This window comes from Lissotriton vulgaris, chromosome 4_1, assembly GCF_964263255.1.
Source record: "Lissotriton vulgaris chromosome 4_1, aLisVul1.2, whole genome shotgun sequence".
Classification (NCBI taxonomy): domain Eukaryota; kingdom Metazoa; phylum Chordata; class Amphibia; order Caudata; family Salamandridae; genus Lissotriton; species Lissotriton vulgaris.
In genome coordinates this window covers 1399954570-1399980821 of record NC_141691.1, presented here as the reverse complement: position 1 = coordinate 1399980821, position 26252 = coordinate 1399954570, and the positions used below count along the sequence as shown (strand labels likewise).

At 48.8% G+C, this 26252-nt stretch overlaps 2 protein-coding genes across 2 annotated transcripts in view; one reads left to right on the top strand and one right to left on the bottom strand.

Annotated features, from left to right (window-relative positions):
- The window catches only part of OSBPL1A (oxysterol binding protein like 1A), a 2145795-nt gene extending 2135796 nt beyond the window's left edge, over positions 1-9999 (top strand). The window contains exon 29 of the mRNA XM_086965647.1: positions 8687-9999. Within this exon, the coding sequence (XP_086821773.1) occupies positions 8687-8789 (103 nt within the window). The 3' untranslated portion in view covers positions 8790-9999. The remainder of the gene's footprint in view (positions 1-8686) is intronic.
- Positions 10000-10586: 587 nt separating this feature from the next.
- CABYR (calcium binding tyrosine phosphorylation regulated) overlaps positions 10587-26252 on the bottom strand; it is a 298157-nt gene continuing 282491 nt past the window's right edge. Inside the window, exon 5 of the mRNA XM_086965648.1 lies at positions 10587-10694. Within this exon, the coding sequence (XP_086821774.1) occupies positions 10681-10694 (14 nt within the window). The 3' untranslated portion in view covers positions 10587-10680. The remainder of the gene's footprint in view (positions 10695-26252) is intronic.

The window sequence follows — 26252 nt, the reverse complement described above, 5'->3', positions numbered from 1 at the left end:
AGTGGGGCAGGTATATCCAGATGTGGGTCCCGTGCACAGTGTGTCACAAAACCAAGCTACACCTGACTTATGAGCACCAGTCTTGGGTTACTTGTGTTCTGGTTTGGGGAGGACCTGGCCTAACCGTTCGGGCTGGAATGTTCCTATTGAAGCCCGGGTCAAGACTGATTTGCTTATAGCTGGGTCCAAATTGAGGTGGTATTGTGTGCAAAATAATGATTGACTGGGTTTCAGTAGCTGGGATTAATTTAAGCATTTCATCAATCACTTTTTTTTTAGGTATATTTCAATGGCAAATGTAAAGTCACGCCTCAGTTGGCTAGAAATGTAGCAGCATGTGTTGACCTCTACAAACTCAACAACAGACCATGGCAACATAAAAATACAAAGCAAGTATGCCCACACGGTAACTTCTCAAATTTAAATGTTATCCGTAACAAGGCCCTGAGAGATTCTGAATTCTGTTCAAGAGAACCAAGGCTTGGCATTTGGTGCATGCAAGCCACTCATCTCACCATTCCTAGCCTCTCCTCTCCGAGTACACTCTCCAGTCCTAGAATAAATTCTATAAACCACCTACTTTGGCCTACAAAGACTGATGAAAAGCGAAACAGTGTATAACTCAATTCAAATTCATGATATCTTTTGCTGGCAGGAGACATTGTGTTTAACTCCACAACTCATCCATGATTTCGAAGTGATCCATACTCCAGGTCAGAAACAAGTAAAAGCAGCCTTCCCAGTGAGTGGGATAGCGACCTACATAACTACCGCTCTCGACATCACCGTCTCTGTAATTGCAAGAAACCAGCCTTCTAGTCAGGCAACGCTCATTAAGAGCAGAAATGCATCCCTTGTTTTTATTTATTTTTTATTTATTTGACTGATTTGTAGAGCGCATGGCTGCCCGTGAGCGTCCCAGCGCTAAGTGACAAGAACCTTCTGCGGTAGGGTATCACGGGAATAGCCATGTTTTGAGTGCTCTACGGAATGAGAGCAGGTTGGGTTGGGCTCTGATGTCTGGGGGTAGGGTGTTCCAGAGTTTGGATGAATTGTATGAGAACAATCGACCGCCCGAGCGAGCTTTCTTAATTCTAGGTATGGAGGCTAGGTTGCAGTTGGAGGAGCGAAGCGTTCTTGTGGTGGTATGGGGTTTTGTAGTATTGGGGGGGCCTTACCGTGCAGAATTTTGTAGGTGGTGCAAAGAGCCTTGAACTTTATTCTTTCCTGGACGGGGAGCCAGTGTAAAGCAATTAGGGCTGGTTTGGCTGAGTAGCAGCGGTTGGTTCCTGTGAGAATGCGGGCTGCGGCGTTTTGTACTGTCTGAAGTTTGGACAGTACTTTTTTGGGGGCCCCCAGGTACAGGGCATTACCGTAGTCCAGGCGGGACAGCACAAGGCCATGAACTAGGAGTTTGCGGGAATGTGCAGGGAGTAGGGGTAAGATTTTTCTTGCTGACCGTAGGAGGCCGTGGCATGTTCCCGCCGTTTTCCTTGCTTGGGCCGAGAAATTAAGGCCTTCGTCTAGCCATATGCCCAGGCTCTTAATTCGGGGCGGGGGGGGGGGGGGCCATGGTGGGTGGCCATAAGGAAGTGGGGTTGTAGAGAGATTTATTGCCTAGAATCATTATCTCTGTTTTGTCGTTGTTCAATTTGAGGTGGGAAAGATTCATCCACTTAGTTATTTCGGTAAGACAGGTTTGTAGGTTGGGAAGGGAGTGATCTTGCTGGCTTAGGGATACCACAAGTTGAGTGTCGTCGGCGTAGGTTAGAAGCTTGATCCCAAATGGGGCGACGACTTTCTCAAGGGGGGACATGTAGACATTAAAAAGGGTCGGGCTCAGGGAGGAGCCCTGAGGGACCCCACAGCTGATGGCCGTAGGCTTGGACGTGAAGTTGCCATCTGCCACCTGGAAAGATCTATTCTCTAGGAAGGATTTGAGCCAGGTCAGAGCCGTTCCTGCAATACCAAGGTCCCTGAGCCTGTGGACCAGTGTAGAGTGGTTGACGGTGTCGAAGGCAGCGCTTAGGTCCAGGAGGATCACTGCCACTGATCCTCCTGTGTCCATGATTTTCCTTGCCTCCTCGACCACCGCCAAAATTGCAGTTTCTGTGCTCTGGCCTGGCCTAAATCCTGTTTGGGAAGGTTCCAGCAGACCTTTGGTTTCAAGGTGGTAGGATAGGCTGTGGTTGACGTACTTCTCCGCTATTTTGCTAATGCCTGGGAGCAGGGAAATCGGCCTGTAGTTGCCCAGTTCTAGTGGGTCCAGATGCGGTTTTTTAATCAGTGCCTTCACCATTGCTGTTTTCCAGCTCGGGGGGATGATGCCGCAGGCGAGTGAGCTGTTAATTAGTTTGATCAAATGGGGAAGAATGGTGGGTGCGACTAATTTTAGGATGTTGAGTGGTGCCGGGTCAGTGGGGCAACCACTCTTGATAGAGTTCAGTATCGGAAGGATGGTGTCTGTTGTCAGGGGAGTGAAATCTGACAGCTGGTCAGCTGTTGCTGCACGTGGGTGGGTGGATCGGCAGCGGGGGAGGTGAGGTATGTGTCCGGAGTAGGCGGAGGAAGGGAGTTGATGATGTTGATTTTTTGATTAAAAAATTCTGCAAGTTCATTGCAGCGAGTAGCTGAGGGTTCGATCAATCAGGGGGCGGGGGCTCCGGCACTTTAAGAAGTTTCTTGGCTATTTGAAATGTCTCCCGCGATGAGTTGGTAGAAGATCTTATTTTCTCCTCAAAGTAGTTAATTTGAGCAGTTTTAAGTGCTTTTTTATATTTGAGGAGGGTTTTTTTATATTCACTTTTTTTTGCGTCATCGAAGTTTTTCCTCCAGTCTCTTTCTGATCTCTTACATGCTTTTTTTAGAAGCCGCATTTCACTAGTGAACCAGGGGGAGGAGGCTTTACCCCGTGGGTTGCTGGAGATTTTTTTGGGAAGTGTTTTGTCCAGAGTGTCTCTTATCCATGTAGAAAATTCTGCGTCAGCGGGAATGGGGTTGGTATCGAGTTCAGGAGGGGAACATTCTAGCTGATGTTTCCAATTATCTACATCTAGTTTGGACCAAATCAACACATACACATACACATACATCAACCCAACAGTAAAAATCACAAAACCGTCCTCAACAACCATTGTAGAAGTACCTAGCAAGCTTTTAGTTTGAAGAGTTCAATCAGGCAAATCTGTGAAACTTCACCAGAGTCACCAACAGAAGTGCTAGCATATTAGATTACAGCTTAACAGGTAACCCCCTATTCAGATGCGTCTAAGATATAGATCTCTAGAATCCCAAGAAGGCGATAAATTCAGTTAGGTGTCCAGATCATACAGGAATCAGTACAAGAAACATCTGAGAAGAGAAGTGCTCACAAAGAGTTAAAGATTAGTTGGCTTTACATGACATATTTAAAAGAAATGATTCCCGGAATTTCTGAGTGTTGGACTTGGCCCTCTTGGCACGGTCATCCCTGAACTTTTTGCTTTCCCCCAATATTCTCTCTGACCTGTTTTTGTTGGTTTAATGACTCTGGGCACTTTACCACTGCTAAAATGCATATGCTCTCCCTGTATAAAATTGCTATGTAATTGATTTCCATGATTGGTTTATTTGGTTTACTGTCAGACCCCAGTAAGGTGCACCAGGAGTGCCAGGGCTTGTAAATACAAATGCTGCTGGTGGGCTTGCAGCACTGGTTGTGCCACCCAAAGAAGCAGCCTAGTAAAATATTTCTAGGGTCTGCCATTGCAGAACCTGCGTGCAGTCTGGTACTGTCATGCTAGCTGCGCAAGTACACCTACTTGACAGTCCCTAAACCTTCCCTTAACTTCATATTAGTCACCCCTATGGTAGGCCAAAGGGCAGGGTGCATTGTAAGCATAAGGTAGGACAAGCCCTGATGTGTGTGGCATGTCCTAATAGTGAATTACAGCCTTTTTTCACTATTGTAAGGCTACCTACTCTCGAACAAAGTTAACTCAAGCAGGTAAAAAGACACTGCGCCTTGAACCCTCAAGGCCCTTCTCACCCTCCAAACTTGTGATTTTAGACATGATCCAAGATTGAAAATATAGCGTTGCTTAATAAAAAAAAATCTTACACTTGCTTGGCTAGGTGAGATGAACAGTAAATGCCTATAGAACACAATTTTCGTTCTAGCTTGTTGCTTTTGGCACAGTTAATCCTAGTCCTACATGTGGTAAAACAAAAAACTGGCAAAATTCATGCTCATCCTTGGATCATCATGTAGAACACAGGGAAAACCATGATTTGTTCTTTACCATAATAACAAGACTTGCACTTTTCCTCCCAACGCGCCAGGACACTCCAGAGTATTAGTGCGCGCTATAAATCATCTATAACATAACATTTCAGCAAATTGTATCTGAGAATCTACCTACCATATTATGGTAGATCCTCAATATCTGTGAAATGCGAAAAGAAAGTCAGACATCATAGGGTGTCCACTTTACACTCAAGTTAGCGTTCAGAATATTCAGACCGAACGCGGTCCAGAAAGTATCCACTCATTGAGCTGAAACCTACTAGAATATACATTTGGTTCTATTTTATGCACTTTTATACAGCCTTGGCAGCCCCAATAAGAGGCAGAGCACTTTATACAGAATCAAGTTATCAGTTTCAAGTAACGAGCAAGATCTGTACGTGTAATATGCGAGCGCATACTATAGTAGCTTGACAGATAATCATAAAATATACCCATTCCGGGGGAGAGAGGGTACCAATACACAAACCATATATGATGACAAAATTAAACCCCCCAGAGAAGTAAGTACATAGGCTTACATAAACCGCAATTCAGAAGTCGTAGCAACTGCACGAGGGAGCTCTCTAGAATGGTTGGTTCATCATGAACCCTGACCCTTAGAAAAAGGAAAGGTTGCTGTAACAACAGGAACTCTAAACTCTCTTCAGAAGGCATTGCGGTAAGGGGCTGTCCTGATGGATGAAGGTTTGAGGCCCTAGACTGTTAATGTTCACTCGAACCGCAAGAGTGGTCAGGCACATTGCCCAGTTCATGTGTACTAGTCTCTGAGCTTGTCCAGGCATGCAAACAAGTACATGTAGTATCTGTGGCAGTCATCACCCACGTCTAGACCTCTTTGAAGATCTTGCATTCATTAGGGTTCAGTATCAGTATGCGAAAGTCACACCTGAATCTGTCCCAGATGCTCCTTTTCATTGGAGCTCCATGCCTTCCATCTGGAGCAGAGAGTCCAGGACATTCGGGCTATGGTCCCTATGTTTCAACCTCTGTCCTTGATTTTGGTGAGACTGTCTCCAAGGCTGCTGGGCCTGATGGCCTCCTCCAGCCTGCTGGTGAAGCACACCCTATGGCACATGCAGGCTCTGCAGTGGGAACTCAAGACCCATTGGGTGCAGCATCAGGGGAATCTCTCGGACCTGGTCCAGAGATCTACTGAGACTGCAAAAGATTTGCAGTGGTTGCTCACAGGCCCTGATTGGCCAAGCGCAAGGCCCCTCTCCCTTCCCCACCCGGAACTGACAGTGATGACTGATGCATCACTTCTGGGTTGGAGCTGCGCCTAGGATAGGTGGAGGCCAGAGGACTCTGGTCTCGGGCAGAGTGCCAACTCCACATCAATCTTCTGGAGTGGAGTGCAATTCACTTAGCACTGAAAGCCTTCCTCCCAAACATCAAAGAAAGGTTGGTTCCAATTGTTCACAGACAACACCACCACCACCATGTAGTATTTCAACAAACAGGGAGGGGTGGGGTCGTGGACCCTGTGGCAGGAGCTATTGGCCTCTAGATGTACATAGATGGTTATGCAGCTCCTGGCAGGGTCTCTTAATGCCACGGCAGATGAGCTCATGCCTTGCTGATCACGAATGGCATCTACATCTGGAGGTGGCACACGGTTTCTTCCAAGAATGGAGTGAATCTTGGCTTTATCTATTCACAAGAACACTCAATTTCAGCACTTCTTCACTTTGGAGTTTCCACAGCAGTTCTTGCTCGGAGACACGTTCTGTTTAGGCTGGAACTTGGGATTCCTGTATGCCTTTCCGCCAATACCACTCCTGCACTGAGTTTTCAAGAAGATCAGGACCGACCGGGCCCAAGCCATCCTAGTGGCTCCCAACTTGGTAAGGGGAATCTGGTATCCCGAACTCCTAAGCATGAGCATCTGTCCTCCAATCAGTCTGCCTCTCCAGGGGAACATTCTTTTGCAGCTGCCTGGCCGGGTCCTACACGGCAACCTACGCAAACTCCACCTTCATGTGTGGTAAATGAGCAGCAGCTGTTAAAGTTCTTCGAACTAGCTTCTTAGATCTGGGACGTCGTATTGGCTGCCAGGTGTACCTCGACAAGGATTGTATGCACCTGTTTGGACAGATTTGTGGCTTGGTGCTCTTCTCTCCAGGTTGACCGGGTTTCTGCCCCCTTTGTCGATGCTTTTAATGTTTGTGTTGTCTTTAGCCAGGCAGGGCCGTGCCCTGGACTACGTTAAAGGTTACCCATTTGGCCATATCTGTTTTTTTTTTTGCAGTGGCCTGATCAGCCTTTACTACTTAGATCATCTGTTATGATTCGTTTTCTGAAAGACTTGCAGCACTTTTTCCCACCTACCCCTTTCATCATGCCCCCCTGAGACTTGAATGTGGTCCGTACATTCCTCATGGGCTCACAATTCGAGCCCCTGCATAGTTGCCCACTCAGACTTCTCACTTTCAAGACTGCCTTTTGGGTGGCCATTAGATCAGTCTTTGGACACGTGCCTCTTTTCTGCCAAAGGTGGTCACTAACTTTCATAGAATATCACACTGACAACATTTTACTCCACCTCGCCCTTCTAAGGAGGAGGAGAAACTCCATCACTTAGGCCCAAAGGGAGCTCTCTTTCTATATCGTTCGCACCAAAGATCATCGGGTGGACAATAAGCTCTTCATTGGGTTCACTGGACCAATAAAAAGGACATAGCGGTGCAAAAACAGACATCTCTTGATGGCTTGTACTCTACATCACAATTTGTTAATGTTAATGTAAAGCAGCCTCTTGAAGGCTTGAGGCCACATTCTACCAGGGCTAAGGCCACTCCTACTGAGTTAGGATGTATGGTACCTGTCTTGGACATCTGCCAAGCAGCCATGTGGACATCCCTCCATATGTTCACAAGGCACTTATGCTTGGTTAGTCAGGTCTGTCGAGAAGAACATTTCACCAGGACTAGTTTCAGAACCACATCAGGGGAGGAATTGCTTAGATATCTATTCTAAGGGAGTAATCTGTGTTTGGAAGTCTCTATCAGAAGAACAAGTTACCTAACTTTCCGGTAGAGACTTTATCTAAACTGAAGATTCCTCACCGACTCTCCCCTCCTCCCATTTCTGCGTAATCTTTACTCTAAAGATTCCATTAGACACTGCACACTGGACAAACATTGATGATTTTTATGTGGCTTTGCGTTTTTGAAGTGGAAAGTCATGAAGAGACTGATGTCGCACGCTGGGGTGACTCTTATATGGGCACCACAACGTAACTTCCAACATGGGTGATGCCAATGCAGTTTAGTACTATGTAGCCATGTGATACAGGAATGTCGGCAATACAGTTGAATTTCTGGGACTGACTGCGACTAGTGGGACTGCTTGGTTCTTGCCTGTTTAGTCCTTATATATCCTGAACAGAGCTGTTATCGCTGTTGCTGCATGGACTCTGGATTCTTTTATTTATGCACTGTAGGAGATAAATGTATTGATGTACTTGGTCACCGTGTTGTTTGTTTGTGGTGGAAAACTAATAAACATATTTTTAAAAAAATGGGTGATGCCAATGCAGAGCTGATCTACACCACCTACTGGTGCGCAGGGGTACTATTCAAGATTTTCTGGATCCAGTCTCTGGCACTTGGGGAATATTCTAAAGTGAGGAATCTGCGGTTAGATGGAGTCTCTACCAGAAAAAGCATTACAGAAGGTCAGTAACTTGTTAAAGTGGTGCATGCTAGAAGGAAAAATAAAAAAAACCTACACAAATCTACAAGGGTTACCGAGTCATTGATACTGTTCATTCTACCCTGGAAGAAAGGCACATCAAAGCGAATGTGGCAAACCAATGGAAGTGCTGACCTATTTTAAGACGGCTTATCATTTTTAGTAAAAGTAACGTAGGAAAACCTAGTATATCCTGCAGGCACCAATCGCTTCATAACCAGTATCCTGGTTTTTATTCAGCTTGTTTATAAATGCACAGAGGGCTCGACAGCCTTAGGAGAATACATTACTGTCCTAGTTCAGGCACTGGAAGCTGGATGGAGGCTTTATCCATTGACAAGCATTTGTGACGCTGCCAGGTGCTCCAAAATATGCCTTGTGCTCTCTGGTAAACAGCTGTTCTCAAGTTGATTTGTTTTGTAGTGTGCATGACTGTTGGTTTTGCAATTTTGCTTATGTTTAGTTTTTAATAGTGGTCTGTTTTTTGTATTTAAACTCCCTTGTGAAGTAAACTATAAAATAACTTCTGTAAATAATTACCTTTCAAATGATGTGGCATATATCTACTACGTAAAAGGACAAATCAGCCCCGCCTGGATGCCTTGATATTTTCCTACATTCTCTAGGTTGTTTCCCACTAGAAATATGTATTTGAGGTAGCTGCAAATGTCAATCAGTATTAATATCTACTGTGTTTTTTGATAGGTGGTTCCGACAAGGGCCCAATCCGTACAATGGTGCACAAGACTGGCTTTTCTCAGGCAACTACTGGGACCGAAACTACTGCAACTTACCTGATATCTACTAACAAGCAGCCAGCACTCCTGCCCACCATGGATGGGACTAAACAACAATTAGTAACACAAATATATTTGTGTTTCTGTCATCTGTATTTGAACAAACTTTACAACTATGTAACGTGCATGCTAGCTTTACTTTACCATACCAACCTGAGCCAATGGCGAGAATGGAGTGGAAGGCACTTGAAGGACCAAAGAGTAAAGCACAAACAGCACAGCAGCAATATTTATTCACATTACTGTGTTTGGTGGGAGAGCAATTGACCAAGGACTACTTGATAAGGCTAACATTGCTTGATTTTGTACAAACACCTACAATTCATGGAGCACAAGGCAAAGTTCAAGTTAAAATGTTAATAATTCATCCTTTTTTAAATCATAACGGGGACTGGTTTTGTTTTTACTAGGTAACATGTCTTCGACGGTTTCCTTTTCTGGGTCCTTTAAATAATAGCAAACACATTGTGCTGCGCAATAACGGGTGAGCCCAGGAAAAGATCTGTCACTATGGAAATGTCTGCCTCCGTGATGTGAAAGGCCCCATGTTTTTCATCCTGCCCCCATGGTCAATCATCTCTTGAACCTTTTACTGAAGACGCGCTAACCGTAAAATTACATTATTCGCATACTGAGCCTAATCTATTACATGTTTTTTTTTTTCATTTTTGTGCTGTGATTTGATGTGAATTTGATGTTTCCTGGGAGTTTGTTTTACAGACATATTGTGATATAGGATAAAGAAACTTCTGGGTAGTAATAATTATATATATATATATATATATATATATATATATATATATATATATATATATATATATATATGTAAGAAAACGAATATTTACTTGTAACGTGCAATGTAAACATATAACCGCCCAAAAAATGGCAGACGTTTTCCTAAGAATTAACAAAAGGTATCCAATGCTGTGAAAAGCCATGTTCAAAGGAAGCACTCATATTATGTACGCACCTTGAATATTTTACAATGTTGCGGGAGCACAAACGGTGTTGGGTGGAGGCTTCTTGCACAAATCATAACGTTCCGCCCATTTATACCGGTCTGCATTCGCTATTCTAAATGTTTGTGTTTATATGATAAAATGGCACAAAGGTCCAAAGCACTAGAAGCTTTTTTGCACAATGTTTTAGTTGTCTAGAAATTAATTGAATAATGTTACAATAAAAATTTAAACTGATACGAAATAAAGGCTTTAAAATGTGGTGAAGGCTGGATTTTTTGTTTTTGAAGCAATGATGTGTGCTTTGTTCCAGGTAGCACACTTCTGTCATGAGTAGGAAGCCAGTGATACAGTAGCTGTTCGCCATGGACCTGAGAAGCGAGTACATTATTTTCCACCGAGGGAGGTGCTCATGTGCAGTACGTAGGAAGACCACGTGGGGACCTCCTGCATTTCACAAAAATGATGCCTCATGCAACACGCTGTTAATTCCTCCTGTTAGCTTGGCCTTTCTAGCCTCTCGTTGAGTCATTGTGTAAATATTCAACTCGGATGCCTCTGCGGCATGTTGGTGTCTTAATACATTTGGAGACCAGTGGGTGCTGTAGGTTGGAGCCACCATTACCCTGAGGTGATGTGGGGCAAGCCTGTGAATATCCCCTGTGTACTCATGTCCTCCTCGATGGAGGTGTCCAAGAGGATCCACCCACAGCCTTCATGAAAGTACTGTGCGTAGGTAGCCCTTCCACTCCAAGATATTTACTGTTTACCTTCCATCCCCAAACCAGACCTGGAAACGTGGGTTTGGATAACGGAATGCACATTTATTACACTCAAAATGACAGAACGCTAACACAGTACATTATTGAGCTGTAGTACGAAGAATTCAGCGGTAGGACAAGGGTCGCCGTGGAACTGACAGGAGAACAGAGCTGAGGTTGCTTCACTGGGGAGGACCTAGTAGAAAAACACAGACATTCCGTTATGGACAGTCCAAAGGTTAAAAAGCAATTTAAGTTTATGCAACACCGTCTGACGTTCACAATGCTAACATTGACACAAACAGTTGAAAAAATGCACTAATATTTATCAGAGTATGTACAACAGTCAAGTGAATGGCTTGAGCTAGCAGCTTTTCTGTTCACACTGCAGTCACATTTCTAAGCTGGTTAAAAACTCGTGATGCTTCATGAACTTGTCATTTTTCTAAGTTACATAAAACTTTGTAGATGTTTTTGTTTGAATTTGTACATTTATTATTGTTTTAGGATTTGTTAGCCAGAGCACTGTAAGCAGGGTACACTTTTGACCATCAATATAGGTTTAAAATGCTTGTAACTCTATTCTGTTACAGAATGCTGCGTGAATATCAAAGATTATGATCCTCCTAAAGGAACAGAACATACACGGCTGTGCAGCAAAATATTTATGGCCCAATTCCCTCAGGTTGTTGCACTCAGGTGAAAGCAGATCTAATGCTGGACATTTGCATTAATTCAATTTCTCCAATCGAGATAGGCAACGGGAGTTTCAGAAGACATGGGGAATTTAAAAAATGAACACAACTAAATTCTGTAACACTGATTTCCTACCTTTCCCCAAGAGAGAGAGGCTCATTCCAACTCCTGCTGAAGTGATCAAGAGCCTGTTGTATCAAAGGGGTTTTCCCATTCTTTCTAGAGAAAAATGTGTCCGTACATATAGGCCTTAGTTTTCTTAAACGCCTTCTGTTATTATAATTATTATAACGCTATGCCAGTATCACTAAACCTAGTCAGACGGGCTGCAAAAAACACGGGGACAACGTGACCATCCGTATGAATAGGGATTTTACAAGCTTTATTTCAGGACAATCAGAGATGCTATTGAAGAAAATGATACGAGAATTGTATGCAGAATGCTTTATTATTAGCTTTCCCAGCAGAGATTAAGCAATAAATAACTGTACATACAAAGCCACCTCTTTGTCATGATTTAAAACAATTTGTTGCATGAGGCATAATGGCTGACCAGGACTTATCCGCGAACATACAAAAGGGCAGATTTGTGTTTTTTTACTGTGCACTGTTATGGGTGTCCCTCCAAAACGAGGGCACTGTTTTGAATGTAGGCTTTAAAAACCAATACAACAGTTGAACGTCGCTGGATGGGGGGAGGGTGGGGGGGGTTTGCTTTCCAAAGGTTTTATTAAGCAATTTGCTTGCAGTATAGCAAGAAGCAGCTGTATATACTGTATCTAAAAGAAACAGGTTAGTGTTAGATTCCTTACCTTAGAATATCCCCAGGCGTCAGACTGGATCCGGAAAGTTTTGCGTACCAGTACCCCTGCGCATCGGTAGGCGTCTGCAGCTCCACGTCCGTTGTCTGCATCGTTGGTGTCGGGATGACATCGTCGGAGTACTTAGACGCCGCCCTCGCGCGCTGACGTCAGTTCTTTTTTCCACGCCAGCAAGCGCAGATCTGGAAAAAGCTGTACTCCTTAGTCACTTTTTGACTAACTTTTTCGATCTTTTTGATCCTGTTTCGAGTAGTAAGACTATTGGTGCCGGTAGGGATGTCAGGGTTCAAGCCCTGTGCCGATTGCAACCGACTGACGTCGGTTACCGACCCCCATCGCCGGTGCCTATTGCCTTGGGGCCACCATGATGACAAGTCGTTCCCCGACTGCCTGGCCTTGACATCGAAGGCTAGGCGGGAGCGGTCCCGTAAGCGCCTCGAGCTCCGGCAGTCGGCCCAGCGCCGCTCACGGTCCAGGTCGAGGAGGAGGTCGAAGGACCGGTCGCGGGGCCACAGTCATCGCAGCTCGGCGAGTCAATACCATTCGTCGGGCTCCAAGTCCTCAGGTAAGAGGCACAAGAAGTCGAAGAGACGACATAGCTCTTCTGACTCCCCCCGACGCTCGCGCGATGCGGCCGGGGGTTCGGGCAAATCTGCCCACGCGGAGCCACACGCGCTGCTGGCAACTCCATACCGCCTGTCCCTGGGCTGAACGCGACGCTGGAGGAGATCGATGCCTTCCTCATCGCCAGGAGGTCGCTCTCTCCTCCGTCTGGTCCCGCTGTTGTGCCTTCGGGCCCCGCGGCCCCGACTGGGAGCCCAAGCGGGCCGGGTGCTTCGGCCCCGGTGCCGTCTGGTGCTTCGGCCCCGGCCCCGCAGACGACTTCGGTCCCGACGCCGCAGGGCCCCACCGGATCTGGATCCGGGTCGCCGCTGGTCGACCTTACGACCCCTCCGCCGATGCCGACCCCCAGGGTGTCGCTCCCGACGCTGTCCCCGGACGAAGTCATCCCCCGGTCCCTCCCTCGGTCTGGATCCGGCGTCGCACGATGCCGCGAGAAGAGCAATTCTTCTATGATCCGGCCCCATCCTTTGAACCTGACTATCAGGAGATGGGAGGCGAGGGGGATTGGGAGGGGTCTGAGGAGCCTCTGGCACAGGAGTGCCAGTCGTATCAGGGCTGGGTAGTGGATCTAGGGGAGGCCAGTGGTTTGGACACTTCGCCCGACACTGGCTTTGTCTCCCCTCCTAGAAGGAGGGGGCTGCTTACAGCGTGGTGCTGACGAGGGCGGCCTAGGCCTTGGCTCTTGAATTACCCGTCGCAGCCGTGAGGACTAACCTCCTCACCGAAGTCCTTAAACCGCAGGCAAGCTCTTCGGAGCCTCTACTGCCGTTTAAAGAGGCCCTTACTGACGTTCTGTTGGGCACTTGGTTCAGGCCCACTACAGGTCCCTATGTAGATCGGAACGTGGCCAGGCGCCACCGCCCGGCCCCAGGCGACCCTAGCTTCGTGTCCACCCACCCCAACCCGAGAGTCTCATTATCCAGGCCTCTAACTCCCAGACCACATTCCCGACTGTTCCACTTGATCGGGAATCCAAAAGGTATGAGCAGTTCGGTAAGAAGCTGTTCTCCTCACTCAGTTTGGGGTTGCGGTCGGTCAACACCGCTTGCCTTTTGGGCCCTTTTACCCACTCTCTGGGGGACATGGTCGCGGACGTGCTGCCTGGTTGCCGGGAGGAGGCCCGGGTCAAACTCGCTCAAGCCCTTACGGAAGGGCGAGGTGCAGCACAGTACTCTATTCGATGTGGGCTGGATACCACAGACTTGCTGGGCAGGGCGATTTCCACAATGGTGGTGGTTCGCCGCCACGCCTAGCTGAGGTCCGCCAACTTTTCAGCTGATGTCCAGAATTCCCTCATGGACATGCCGTTTGATGGCTGTTGCCTCTTTGGCGACAAGGCAGACTGTGCGCTTGAACGTTTCAAGGACTACAGGGCTACGGCTAAGTTCTTGGGCCTGTCGGGCCAGCACCAGCAAACTTCTGCCTTTCACTCCTTTCGTGGCCAAGGAAGGGGCGCCCCCTCACGTCCTGCCAGCCACGGGCCGCAGACTAACATCCAGCGCGGCGGTGGACGTGGTAACCGGCGTGGCGGTGCCAGGGGACAGCGGCAAGGCCAGTCCACATCCACTCCCGCAGCATCCGCCACAAAGCCCTCCCATTATGAGCCTTTCATGCCCATTTAACGCCAGTTGGGGGCCGGGTTCGCCATCCCCTCCTCCACTGGCGCACCATCACATTGGACAGGTGGGTGCTGCAAATCGTCCGAAGGGGCTACTTCCTCCCCTTCGAGGCGACCCATCCAGCCATGTAACCGCATGTCGGGGGATCACTTGCAACTTCTGCAAGAGGAAGTTACTGCCCTCTTGGCCAAGGGAGCCATCAAGCTCGTTCCTGGGCCAGAAGTAGGGTGTGGTTGTTACTCCTACTACTTTCTGGTTCCCAAGAAGGACAAAGGGGGCCTACGTCCTATCTTGCACCTGCGGAACGTCAACGGCTTCCTCCGGAAGGAGAAGTTGAAGATGCTGACTTTGGCTCATGTCTTAGCTGCCCTAGACCCTGGAGACTGGATGATGGCGTTGGACTTGCAGGACGCTTATTTTCACATCCCCGTCCTGCCGGCCTACCGGCGCTACCTGCGGTACACGGTAGGCCACGAGCACTTTCAGTTTACTGTGCTCCCCTTCGGCCTTACCAGCGCCCCTCGGGTGTTCACGAAAGTGATGGCGGTGGTCGCAGCTCATCTGCGCAGATTAGGGGTGCCAGTCTTCCCCTATCCCGACGACTGGTTGTTGAAGGCGGGCTCACCCCAGACAGTCGTCCGCCACCTCCAGACTACGGCCAACCTCCTGCACCTGCTGGGGTTCTCCATCAACGTGCCAAAGTCACACCTGTGCCCCTCTCAGAAGCTCCTCTTCATCGGAGCGGTTCTGGACTCGGCGCGGTTCCGGGTTTATCCTCCCGAGCAGCGGGTTCGGGATATTCAGGCTCTGATTCCGATCTTTCAACCTTTATCCCGAGGCTCGGTCAGGTTGACGCTGCGGCTTCTGGGGCTGATGGCCTCCTGCATCCTTCTGGTGCATCACGCCTGTTGGCGAATGAGGGCTCTGCAGTGGGACCTAAAGTTGCAGTCGGCCAAGCATCAGAGCAACCTGTCCGACCACGTCCTCATCTCGGAGGGCACAGCGAGACTGTTGCAGTGGTGGCTCACGGACCGCGATTGGGTCAGCGGCAGATCCCTCACCCTACCCCAACCGGAGCACGTAGTCATGACTGATGCGTCCCTCCTGGGCTGGGGGGGGCCACATGAGAGAGGCAGAGATCAGAGGCCTCTGGTCTCCGGCAGAGTCTCGGCTCCACATCAACCTTCTGGTCTCCGGCAGAGTCTCGGCTCCACATCAACCTTCTGTAGCTGCGGGCGATCCGACTTGCACTGAAAGCATTCCTCTCCTCTGTCCATGGGAGTGTAGTGCAGGTGTTCACGGACCACACCACCGCCATGTGGTACTCCAACAAACAGGGCGGGGTGGGGTCGTGGACCCTGTCATTCAACACAAGTAAGGGGAGAGGGTCAACCGTACCTACAACTCTACCACCTGAACCCCCTGAACCACAATCATACACACATAGAGTGGTGGAGAGACTCAAAAACCACACAACACCACAAAACAGAACAAATGTAACTGTTTTGAAAATCCTGCCCGCACTCACACACCGAAGTGTGTGACATGCTTCAAGATCTCTTGGCCAAGGCTAGATCTTGGGATACTCTCCTATCTATTAAAATTATTCCCTCATCGATTAGTGCATGGGTACGGGTGATGAAATCATCCAGGGTCCCAGTGAGTTTTTTTGCTCCAGCTGCAGCCATGCTTCTGGTTTCCCGACAGTTCATAGCAAGCCTATGTTAAGTACAGGTAATGTAGGAGCTTTAACTGTGGGGTATGTCACGTATAGTTAGTGCTTAGCAATGAAAAGCATCTATTAACCATGTGTAAAATAATAGAGCATTTACACGACTTACAGTTCCAGAGTTAATGATGACAGGAGCTAGTGGTGTTCAACCAGGGTTTGTGGCCCAGGCCAGGCTCCTCAGGCCTCTGAGGGCCACAGAGGGCCCGCCCTTTGCCCGGGCTTAGCCCCGGGCGTCCCGCTCGCGTCCCGCGGAGCTGAGGGCTTGTTCAATTTATCGCCCCTCCTGGCACCTTGATCGCGCGTCAGGGAACGCGCCGCCGCCGCTAAGGCTGCCGGGATTTGGAGTCCCGGAGCGGCGGTGGCGTGCCTGGTGATGGCGGTCTCTGGAAGTGTTGGGTCCGCTGAACTCCTCCTGTGGCTCGGTACTGCTCCTGAGTTCTCCCTGGCAGGTACTGAATTGCTTCTACTCCCCCCGCTCCACCGAGGGCTTGTTCAATTTATCGCCCCTCCTGGCGCCTTGATCGCGCGTCGGGGAACGCGCCGCCTCTGCTAAGGCTGCCGGGATTTGGAGTCCCGGAGCGGCGGTGGCGTGCCTGGTGATGGCGGTCTCTGGAAGTGTTGGGTCCGCTGAACTCCTCCTGTGGCTCGGTACTGCTCCTGAGTTCTCCCTGGCAGGTACTGAATTGCTTCTACTCCCCCCCGCTCCACAGAGGGCTTGTTCAATTTATCGCCCCTCCTGGCGCCTTGATCGCGCGTCAGGGAACGCGCCGCCGCAGCTAAGGCTGCCGGGATTTGGAGTCCCGGAGCGGCGGTGGCGTGCCTGGTGATGGCGGTCTCTGGAAGTGTTGGGTCCGCTGAACACCTCCTGTGGCTCGGTACTGCTCCTGAGTTCTCCCTGGCAGGTACTGAATTGCTTCTACTCCCAAGTCATCCTTGTGTCGCCGGACTGGGCACGAAGATCCTGGAAGCTACTCAGCATGTCAGTCAATCACCCGATTCATCTGCCTCTTCGGGAGGACATTCTTTCGCAGCAGCAGGGGACGGTCCTCCACCTGAACCTGTCCAGTCTCCACCGCCATGCGTGAAGATTGAGTGGCAGCAGTTGAGGCCATTTAACTTGCCTCCTGAAGTCTGTGATGTGATTCTGGCAGCCAGGCGTCCCTCCACAAAATCGGTATACGCCTGCAGGTGGAACAAATTTGTGGCGTGGTGCCCAGCAAAGGCTGTGGATCCACTCTCTGCCCCCCTTTCAGAGGTTCTCCTCTTTCTTCTTTCTCTTGCCCAGCAGGGCTCTGCTCTGGGCACTGTCAAAGGCTACCTCTCTGTCATTTCAGCCTTCTTGCGGCTTCCTGATCAGCCTTCTCTTTTCAAGTCCCCTGTTGTATATAGATTTCTTAAAGGCATCACACACATGTTTCATCCTGTTCCTTTCGTGATGCCTCAGTGGGACTTGAACCTTGCTCTAACCTATTTGATGAGCGCTCCTTTCGAGCCACTTCACAATTGCCCTCTTCGTCTTCTCACACTTAAGACGGCCTTCCTGGCTGCCTTCACCTCTTCCAGGAGAGTGAGTGAGCTCCAGGCCCTTTCTTCCACACCTCCTTTCCTTTCTGTCCATCCGCACAAAATTATCTTGAAGACGCGTCTCTCTTTCCTGCCCAAGGTAGTCACAGCCTTCCACATCGGGCAGTCGATCACCTTGCCCACCTTCTTTCTGCCTCCGCATCCCTCGAAAGAGGAAGAGAGGCTCCACCGTCTGTACCCAAAACGTGCGCTCTCATTCTATCTGGTTCAGAAAAGGGGGTGGTGATGGACAGAGTATCTGAATGAAACAGAACACTCGTACCCAGTCAACAGATCAGGGCTTGATCCATCACCGTTTTTTAGCTCACTGCACCATCCCAGCTCAGAACCTGGCTACATGCAAATTAGTCTGTCCCTGGCCCAGTGCATCATGGGAACAGGGCAGACCAAACTACCAAGCCAATTCTTATACTGGAAAGGAAACAAGCTTCCGGGGACCGGTTTCTGGCATTACAGCCGTCTTCGGCCCGGCTTGCTTGAATCCTGATGGTGCAGTGAGCAAGGGACTCACATCTGAGTATACCCTTCCACGCTTATGGTGGACAAAACGATTCAGAAAAGGGGGTGGTGATGGACAGAGTATCTGAATTAAACAGAACACTCGTACCCAGTCAACAGATCAGGGCTTGATCCATCACCCTTTTTTAGCTCACTGCACCATCCCAGCTGAGAACCTGGCTACATGCAAATTAGTCTGTCCCTGGCCCAGTGCATCATGGGAACAGGGCAGACCAAACTACCAAGCCAATTCTTATACCGGAAAGGAAACAAGCTTCCGGGGACCGGTTTCTGGCATTACAGCCGTCTTCGGCCCGGCTTGCTTGAATCCTGATGGTGCAGCGAGCAAGGGACTATCTGGATCGCACCCGCCAGTTCCGGGTGTATGACTAGCTCTTTGTTGGTTACGTGGGCGCTAAGAAGGGACGGGCGGTGCACAAACGGACAATCTCTCGGTGGGTCGTGTTGTGCATCAAGGTATGCTACTCTTTGGCTAAAAAGGAGCCTCCTGTTGGGCTGAGGGCCCATTCCACTCGGGCCACGGCGGCTACTAGTGCCCTGGGTCGGCGAGTCCCCTTGCAGGACATCTGTCAGGCAGCTACGTGGGCCTCGCTGCACACGCTTGCTAGACACTACTGCCTGGACAGTCAAGTCCGGAGAGAGGGCTTTTTCGGCCGTTCTGTTCTCCATGACTTTCTGGTGTGATCATTGGTTCGCAGACCCACCACCGGGGTTGGTATTGCTGGGGTATCTATTCTAAGGTAAGGAATCTAACACTAACCTGTTTCTTTCAGATGCACAAGTTACTTACCTTTGGTAACGATATATCTGTAAGAAACAGTAGTTAGTGTTAGATTCCTTACCACCCCACCCATCCTCCCCGTTCTGCGAACCGATATCTAGGGTTAAGGTTCTTCCCTTTGAGGGCCCTAGTTTCATGGCACCAGTGTCGGTTTTTATCATGGTTCTGCGTTCCTGGCGAGGAAAAGCTGTGTATAAGAACTGACGTCAGCGCGCGAGGGCGGCGTCTAAGTACTCTGACGTCATCCCGGCGCCAACGACGGACGCGGAGCCGCAGATGACGCCTACCGACGCGCACCGACGCGCAGGGGTACTGCTACGCAAAACTTTCCGAATCCAGTCTGACGCCTGGGGATATTCTAAGGTAAGGAATCTAACACTAACTACTGTTTCTTACAGATATATCGTAACCGAAGGTAAGTAACTTGTGCTTTACAGAGGTAAATGAATGTGTACTGCAGATATTGATAAGCAGAGCAACCCATCTACTCTCTAAGTTTGCTGCAGCATTATCCTGTTTAGGGGCTTGTTTCCTGCCATAATTTCTGCCCCACCATAAAGAAATGGGATAGTAACCCTCTGGCACAGTATTGTGTGCTCCTGCATGAGAGGCGGTTTAAAAAAATATCCAGGAATACATACGTGTAAGTCTGACGTCGAACTCCACATATAAGATTTCCTTTTCTTTTCCACATGCCATCAGTTCTAGTGTGTGAGATATATATACTGAAGGTTAAACGGCTTTCTGTAAACATGTATTGTGGGTGTAGGAAGGAAAACTGAAGGAACGCAAAATAATGTCCCCCCCCCCCCCCCCCCCCCCCCCCATAAAATAGTTTTGGGGCGGAGGGGGGGGTCCCCTACACAACTATAAGGGACAATGTCACAACCCCTAGAGATAAACGTTGCCAGATTAATTATTGTATTAATTATTTGAAATCCTGTTTTGTGTGTGTGGTTTATTCATGTAGAATTAACTATGCCAGCAGTGCTATCATCACTCAAGAAAAAAAAGAAATTGATACGAGGAACACATTTTCTGCCTTTTATCTTAATGCACAAGGATAACAAAAGGGTACTGAATTCAAGCTAGTTGGTATTGATAGAGCCGCCCTACACCCAAGAGGTAATCAAAGAACAAAATGTCTATAGATTTGAATACTGATGGTTCGTGACCTTCCAGTGTATTTGAAGACTGGATCTGGGCAAGAGCACATGCCTTCTTTTTTTGACAATATATTGTTCGCCAATAACTGTCTTACACGATAAGCCAATAGATCGGGCATTAGCAGCCAGCTTTTTGGCTTTGTCAATGCTTGTTTTGTCATGCTTTTTACAAAACATTGTTGGTGAAATATTTTCCTGATGTCAAGAACATTTTGCCATAGAATGCTAGGGTACATAAGGGAACTAATAAACACTTTGCCCCAAGTTAACTAGGGAACGTAAGGGGGGAAAAAAACGTTGCCACAGTAAACTAGAGTATGAAAGGGGACTGACTACTTTGTGTGTGGATATGATTCTTTTGAAAGGGCATAATGCCATCACAGTGAACCTAGCCAATGGCTGAAGTGGGATGACCCACAGCCCCATGCTGCAAGCTTCAATGGGCGGGGAGAAGATCAGTGGATGAAGGGGGCTGGCAGAAAGGCCCTATAAATAAGTGTTTGTCATTTTATTGAAATCAAAAGGTCTTGGCTAACACCAGACCTAAGAACGTACACAAGCGCCTCTTCAGAGTTGACACACAAAACACTTTCCTGTATGACTATAAGCCAGAACAACAGCTGTTGACCTCATTCGTGATGTATGATAATATTGCTAGATAACCTTCAATTTGAAAGGACCCCTTCTCAGTTGGTGAGTGTAGGAAAGTAGGATTTGCTTTCATGGTCTTCCCCACTTTTTGCTGGTGTCGTCATGCTTTTCTGACCAGTTTGACTGCGATCCTGCGAATCAGGACCCCAGTCTCTGTACTTCTTTTCTAAATTGGACATGTTGAGTACCTAGGTGCTCCCCAGATTCGCTACTCGTGTACCCTAGTATATGGTACTGAGGTACCCAGGGCATAGGTACACCAGGGGTCCCCAGTGGGTGGAAGCATGTATTATGCCACCCATGGGAAACCACTCAAATTGTTACTACAGGCCTGCCATTGCAGCCTGTGTAAGCTGGTGCTAGCACCACTTACAACAGATATAAGTTTCCTTATATCTGAGGTCACTGCACTTAAAACCTATAAGTCACCCCTAAGGCAGGTCTTTAAATCCTAAAGGCAAGGTGCTTGATTATAAGTGTGAGGGTGCCCCTGCATAAGCAGGACACCCTACAGTCCAAGGAGTCCATTCTCTCAGGTTGTAAGTGCATCAGCCGTCAAGATAAATAGAGAGGCCATGCGTCGTTACGCAATGGCTAACTCTAAACTGGCTGTAACTAACCCTGCCGTGTTTGGTATCAAACATGATGGAATCATACCCTAACACCGTAAACGGTATTAGAGTATGATTCCATGCACTGTAAAGCTCCTTTGGGAGGCCCTCGGTGCTCCTGGTACCAATCTTCTAGACCCAGACAGCAAACTGTGGCTGCTGCCGACCAGAGAAAGGATTCTGCCCTTGAGAAGGACAATAGGTTTCCTGTCACAATGTGGTGTGACCACCTCCCAGACAGGACTTATTGCATTGGGACAGAGTGGGGGCGCTTGCCAGCACCACTAGAATGCTTTGAAGGGCACATTTGGGGCCCTCCTTACATACTTCAGTTGGAACCAGTTGAGGTAGCAGTTGCCTCCCACTCCGACCAAAACTGGACAAAGGACATGGTAGTTATCCTCCCCACTGTCCAGCCCCTCCTGTGGGAGGGGCCCCTGAATCGTTCAAACCCTTTCCTTAGGGTACCTAAGGGCATACCTGTGGGTGGTTCCTTAGATTCTTTGTGGGACAAGATTCAAATACCAAACTACTTCATCTTCAACCGTCTGGGCACTTTGGACTTTGCTTTGGGAACCAAGACTGCAACTGTGAAGACTCCTGCTGCTCCTGGTCTCGTTATCCTGACACTCTTCTGGGTGGTCTGTGCCTGTGCTCCATACAGGGACTTCTACAGGCCTGTGGACATCCAAGACACCGAAAGAATCTCCCTTGAAGTGAAGGAGTCACTTCCCTGCATCTGCAGGCACCACAACGAAGCTGACTAGCAACACAGGTGGTGGTTTTGCAAATCCCTTGAGGCCTTCACTGTCTTCACAGCAAGTTTTAAGCCAGTATCCCTCGTCTGAACCGCTGGAGCAGTACCCCTGTGCACCGAGTCAACTTGCCAAGGCTTGTTGACTCTCTTTGTGAGAAGGTGGCCTGATATGCAGTGGTCACTATTCTAGTGAACACTATGTATCAGTCCAGCAACCCTTATTGATGATTGGTTGTAAGTCAACCTTATAGACCAGCTATCCTAGTAGCGTGGATACGAGCAGTCTAAGGCTAAAGACTCGAGAGGGCGTGTTAAGCCAGCTGTTTACCACACATATACCCCTTGAATACCCAGTGAAAGGACACCACACAAGTGTTATGAAAATAAACAGTTATTTATTAAGAATCACAACAGCCCTGTACTCTTTATGAGGACAGGGTACTAAGCACAAACCAAAACTCTTACAAAAATACTTAAGTTAGCACAGTATATACAAATGCCCGAGGGGCACGGAAAACCATATACTCAGAAAGTGGAATGCGAAATTACTAGCAGGTAAGTACAGTACTAATAGCCTTTGGAATCGCTAGGACTTGACTATAGAATCGTTAGATTACTTCTAGGAGACCCAGGGGACTCGGGTGCAGTGTGTGCACTCTCACGCGAGATGCGGGACAAAGTCTATGGTAGCTAGAAATTGCAAAGTTAGTGTTCTCGGGCGAACCCGACCTGGTAGGAGGAAAACGAAAGTGGATTCTGACCCTTGGATAGTGAGGCTATGCGGGGGCACCGAAATGCCGAAGTTACCTAGCCCAGGGGCTGCAGCTGCATAGGACTCAAAAGACGTCGGGAATCCTCGTAGACGGACCAGGAGCCTGGAAGAAAGAAGTTGCTGGCAGGCGACCAGTGAAGAAAGTTTGGTGGATCCAAGCCTGGATCGATGGAAGATGACACCTGAAAGCAGAGGGGACCAAGTTCGAGACTACTAGCCAGTAGTCAGTGGGCACCAGGAGGGCACCGGATGGTAGCCACCGCGACAAGGTGAGTGGGTGACGCTGTGCTCGGAGATCTCACGGACCAGGAGGCGTTGTCGGCGACCAGGATGGAGGAGCGAGCTGTCCCACGAAGATAGAAGCTGTCAGCGTCGCTGGACCCAGGATTGGGCAACAAAGCCTTGGCAAATTCAAGCCCACGCGGTGGACCTAAAATGGCGTCTGGAGTGGACCAGGAGGGTCCGGGGTGCCTCTCTTGAAGAAGGAAGCAAGGGCCAGTCTGGAGCAACCAGACCAGCAGCAGTGATGTCGTCGGGCGTCGTGAAGAAGGCCACAAGCCAGCCGGCTAGTAGCCACACAGCGCGGTGAGCACGCAAAAGCAGAAGGGCCCCACGCAGATCGTGGAGATGCTGGAGGGCTGATCTTCGGTGCTGGAGCTGCTCAGGGTTGGGGCTTCTCGGACCCCAAAGCACTCACCAGTGGAAGACTCGGTGGGCTTGTTGCAAAGAAGTCGTGCAGTCTTGGCGATCGTCGGTCCCTCGAGGTCTCGTCGCACTCACAGTTCTCAGCTTTGCTGTAGAGGTGAGTAGAGTTCAGAGGTGCCAGGGAAGTCGGGTCTCGTCGAGCTGGGTCGTCGGATTCGTGAAGAAGGACTTGCAGCAGACCGCAGTGTTCTTAGGATGGTGCCTGCGGATGCAGGGTGACTACTCCTTAGCCACAAGGGAGAATCTTGAAGAAGAAATATTGATGTCCTTTCGTAGAAAGTCGTGTCTTGATTCCAAAGATGATCTAATTTGAACAGGGGGCCCGCTCCCATCTTTATACTAAAAAAGGGGGCTGACCCGGTGACTAGGTCCTGCCTATGGGTGGGACTAGGAGGGGGGTGGTTACACCCCTCTGCCATGCCGGACTTCCCCAGGCCAGGGGCTGGTGTGCCCCTGGAACTGGTTCAGACCGGCCTATGCGTAGTGAGCACCGGGGTGCCACTCAGCAGTCACCTTCCTGCAAAGCCCTGCCTACCCAGGATACACAAAACCATGTCTGGGACGGTGCTAGCACCGCCCCTGACAGGAAACCCTTTGTCCAGGCTCCCCTCGCTGGAAGGACTCCCAGCTACAGGGGGTCAGACTCGTGTCTGTGGTGGCAGCATCCATTTTGTGGAGCTGAGGCTTTAGTTAACTTTAACCGGGGTTCACAGTTACATACATGTCGTGTCCCTCTAGAAGGGTGGAATGCTAACCCCGTCGCCAGAATTGGCGAGGGGTTAGTATTCCAATTCGTATGACACCTTACTCGACATGTTTTGATAAAGCAATACCAAAGTTAGCATTTAACCGCGAGGATTATAATGCACTTAAGAGTATATGGTATGCGATATCATGGAACAGCTATTAGGACTTGATTCCGCAAGCTGCAGACAGGCTCAGCTCATGCCAGAGCACCATCTCACACGATTCCAAGCACTCTGCCTTCAGGATTGTCAAGGCCTGCCATAGGAGTGACTGATAGGAATCTGTGTGTCCATTTTAGGGTTAGGTATAGGTATACTACACCTACAGCAAAGGGTGATTACACGACTTTGCCCCAGCTGTCATGCAGCCAGTTGTGTCGAATTTAGGAGGCCAGCCAGGGGTGGCATAATACATGCTGCAGCCCTTGGCAGCCCTGGGTACACCTATGCCCTGAGTTACAGGGTCTGATAAGGTGGCCCAGTACCAATTGGTAAATGCACCTAGGGTACATGTTGTAATTTAGAAAGAGAAAAGCCAGGCTGTGGGTCTGATTGGCAGGCCCACAGCCAGAGAAAGTCGTAAACCAGTGAAACAAAAGCAAAAAATCTGGGTGATCATAGGATTGCAGACCCTACTCTCCTACATGACCCCCCCCCCCCCCAAACTTTGGGACAATAAGCTAACCTTGACCAGGTGAGTCTTCTTGTTCTAAGTGGAAATATCTGGAGAGCCCATCGGCATTGCCATGATCAGTACCAGGTCTATATTCCACTGTAAAGTCCATCCCCTGTAGGGAAATGGACCACCTAAGCAGTTTGGGGTTTTCACCCTTCATCTGATTTAGCCACAAGAGGGGCTTATGGTCGGTCTGAATCTTGAAGTGAGTGCCAAACAAGTATGGCCTCAGCTTCTTCAGGGCCCAAACCACAGCAAAGGCCTCCCTCTCAATAGCTGACCAATTCTTCTCTCTGGGGGTCAGCCTTCTGCTTATAAAAGCAATGGGCTGGTCTTGACCATCAAAATTCAGCTGAGATAGAACAGCTCCCACACCCAACTCAGAAGCATCTGTTTGGACAATGAATGGTTTGGAGTAGTCTGGACTCTTAAGGATAGGTGCTGTGCACATGGCCTGCTTTAGGTCATCGAATGCTTTTTGACAGCCTGCTGTCCACTGAACTTTTTTTGGCATTTTCTTACTTGTCAGTTCATTTAATGGTGTCACAATGGAACCATAGTTCCTGACAAATTTTCTGTAGTAACCAGTCAGGCCCAAGAAAGCTCGAACCTGAGTCTGGGTGGTTGGAGGAGCCCAGTCCCTGATTGACTGTATTTTGCTCTCCAGTGGCTGAACCTGGCCTCCACCTACAAGGTGGCCCAGGTATACAACCTGTGTCTGCCCTATCTGGCACTTGGTGGCCTTGATAGTGAGGCCTGCTGCTTGCAGAGCCTCTAACACTTTCCTCAGGTGGACCAGGTGATCCTCCCAGGTGGAGCTAAAGACAGCAATATCATCTAGATATGCTGCACAGAAGTCATCCAGCCCAGTAAGGACTTGATTCACCAACCTTTGGAAGGTGGCAGGTGCATTTTTCAGACCAAAGGGCATTACCACAAATTGATAATGCCCACCAGGGGTTGAAAATGCTGTCTTGGGCTTGGCATCCTCAGCTAACCTGATTTGCCAATACCCAGCTGTTAAGTCAAATGTACTTAAGTAGTTGGCAGAAGCCAATCTATCTAGAAGTTCATCTGCCCTTGGTATTGGGTGGGCATCAGTCTTAGTGACTGCATTGAGACCTCTGTAGTCTACGCAAAACCTCATCTCTCTCTTACCATCCTGGGTGTGAGGCTTTGGCACTAGAACTACTGGACTAGCCCAAGGGCTATCTGAGGGTTCAATGACTCCCAACTCCAACATTTTCTGCACTTCAGTTTTTATGCAGTCTCTAACATGATCGGGCTGCCTGTA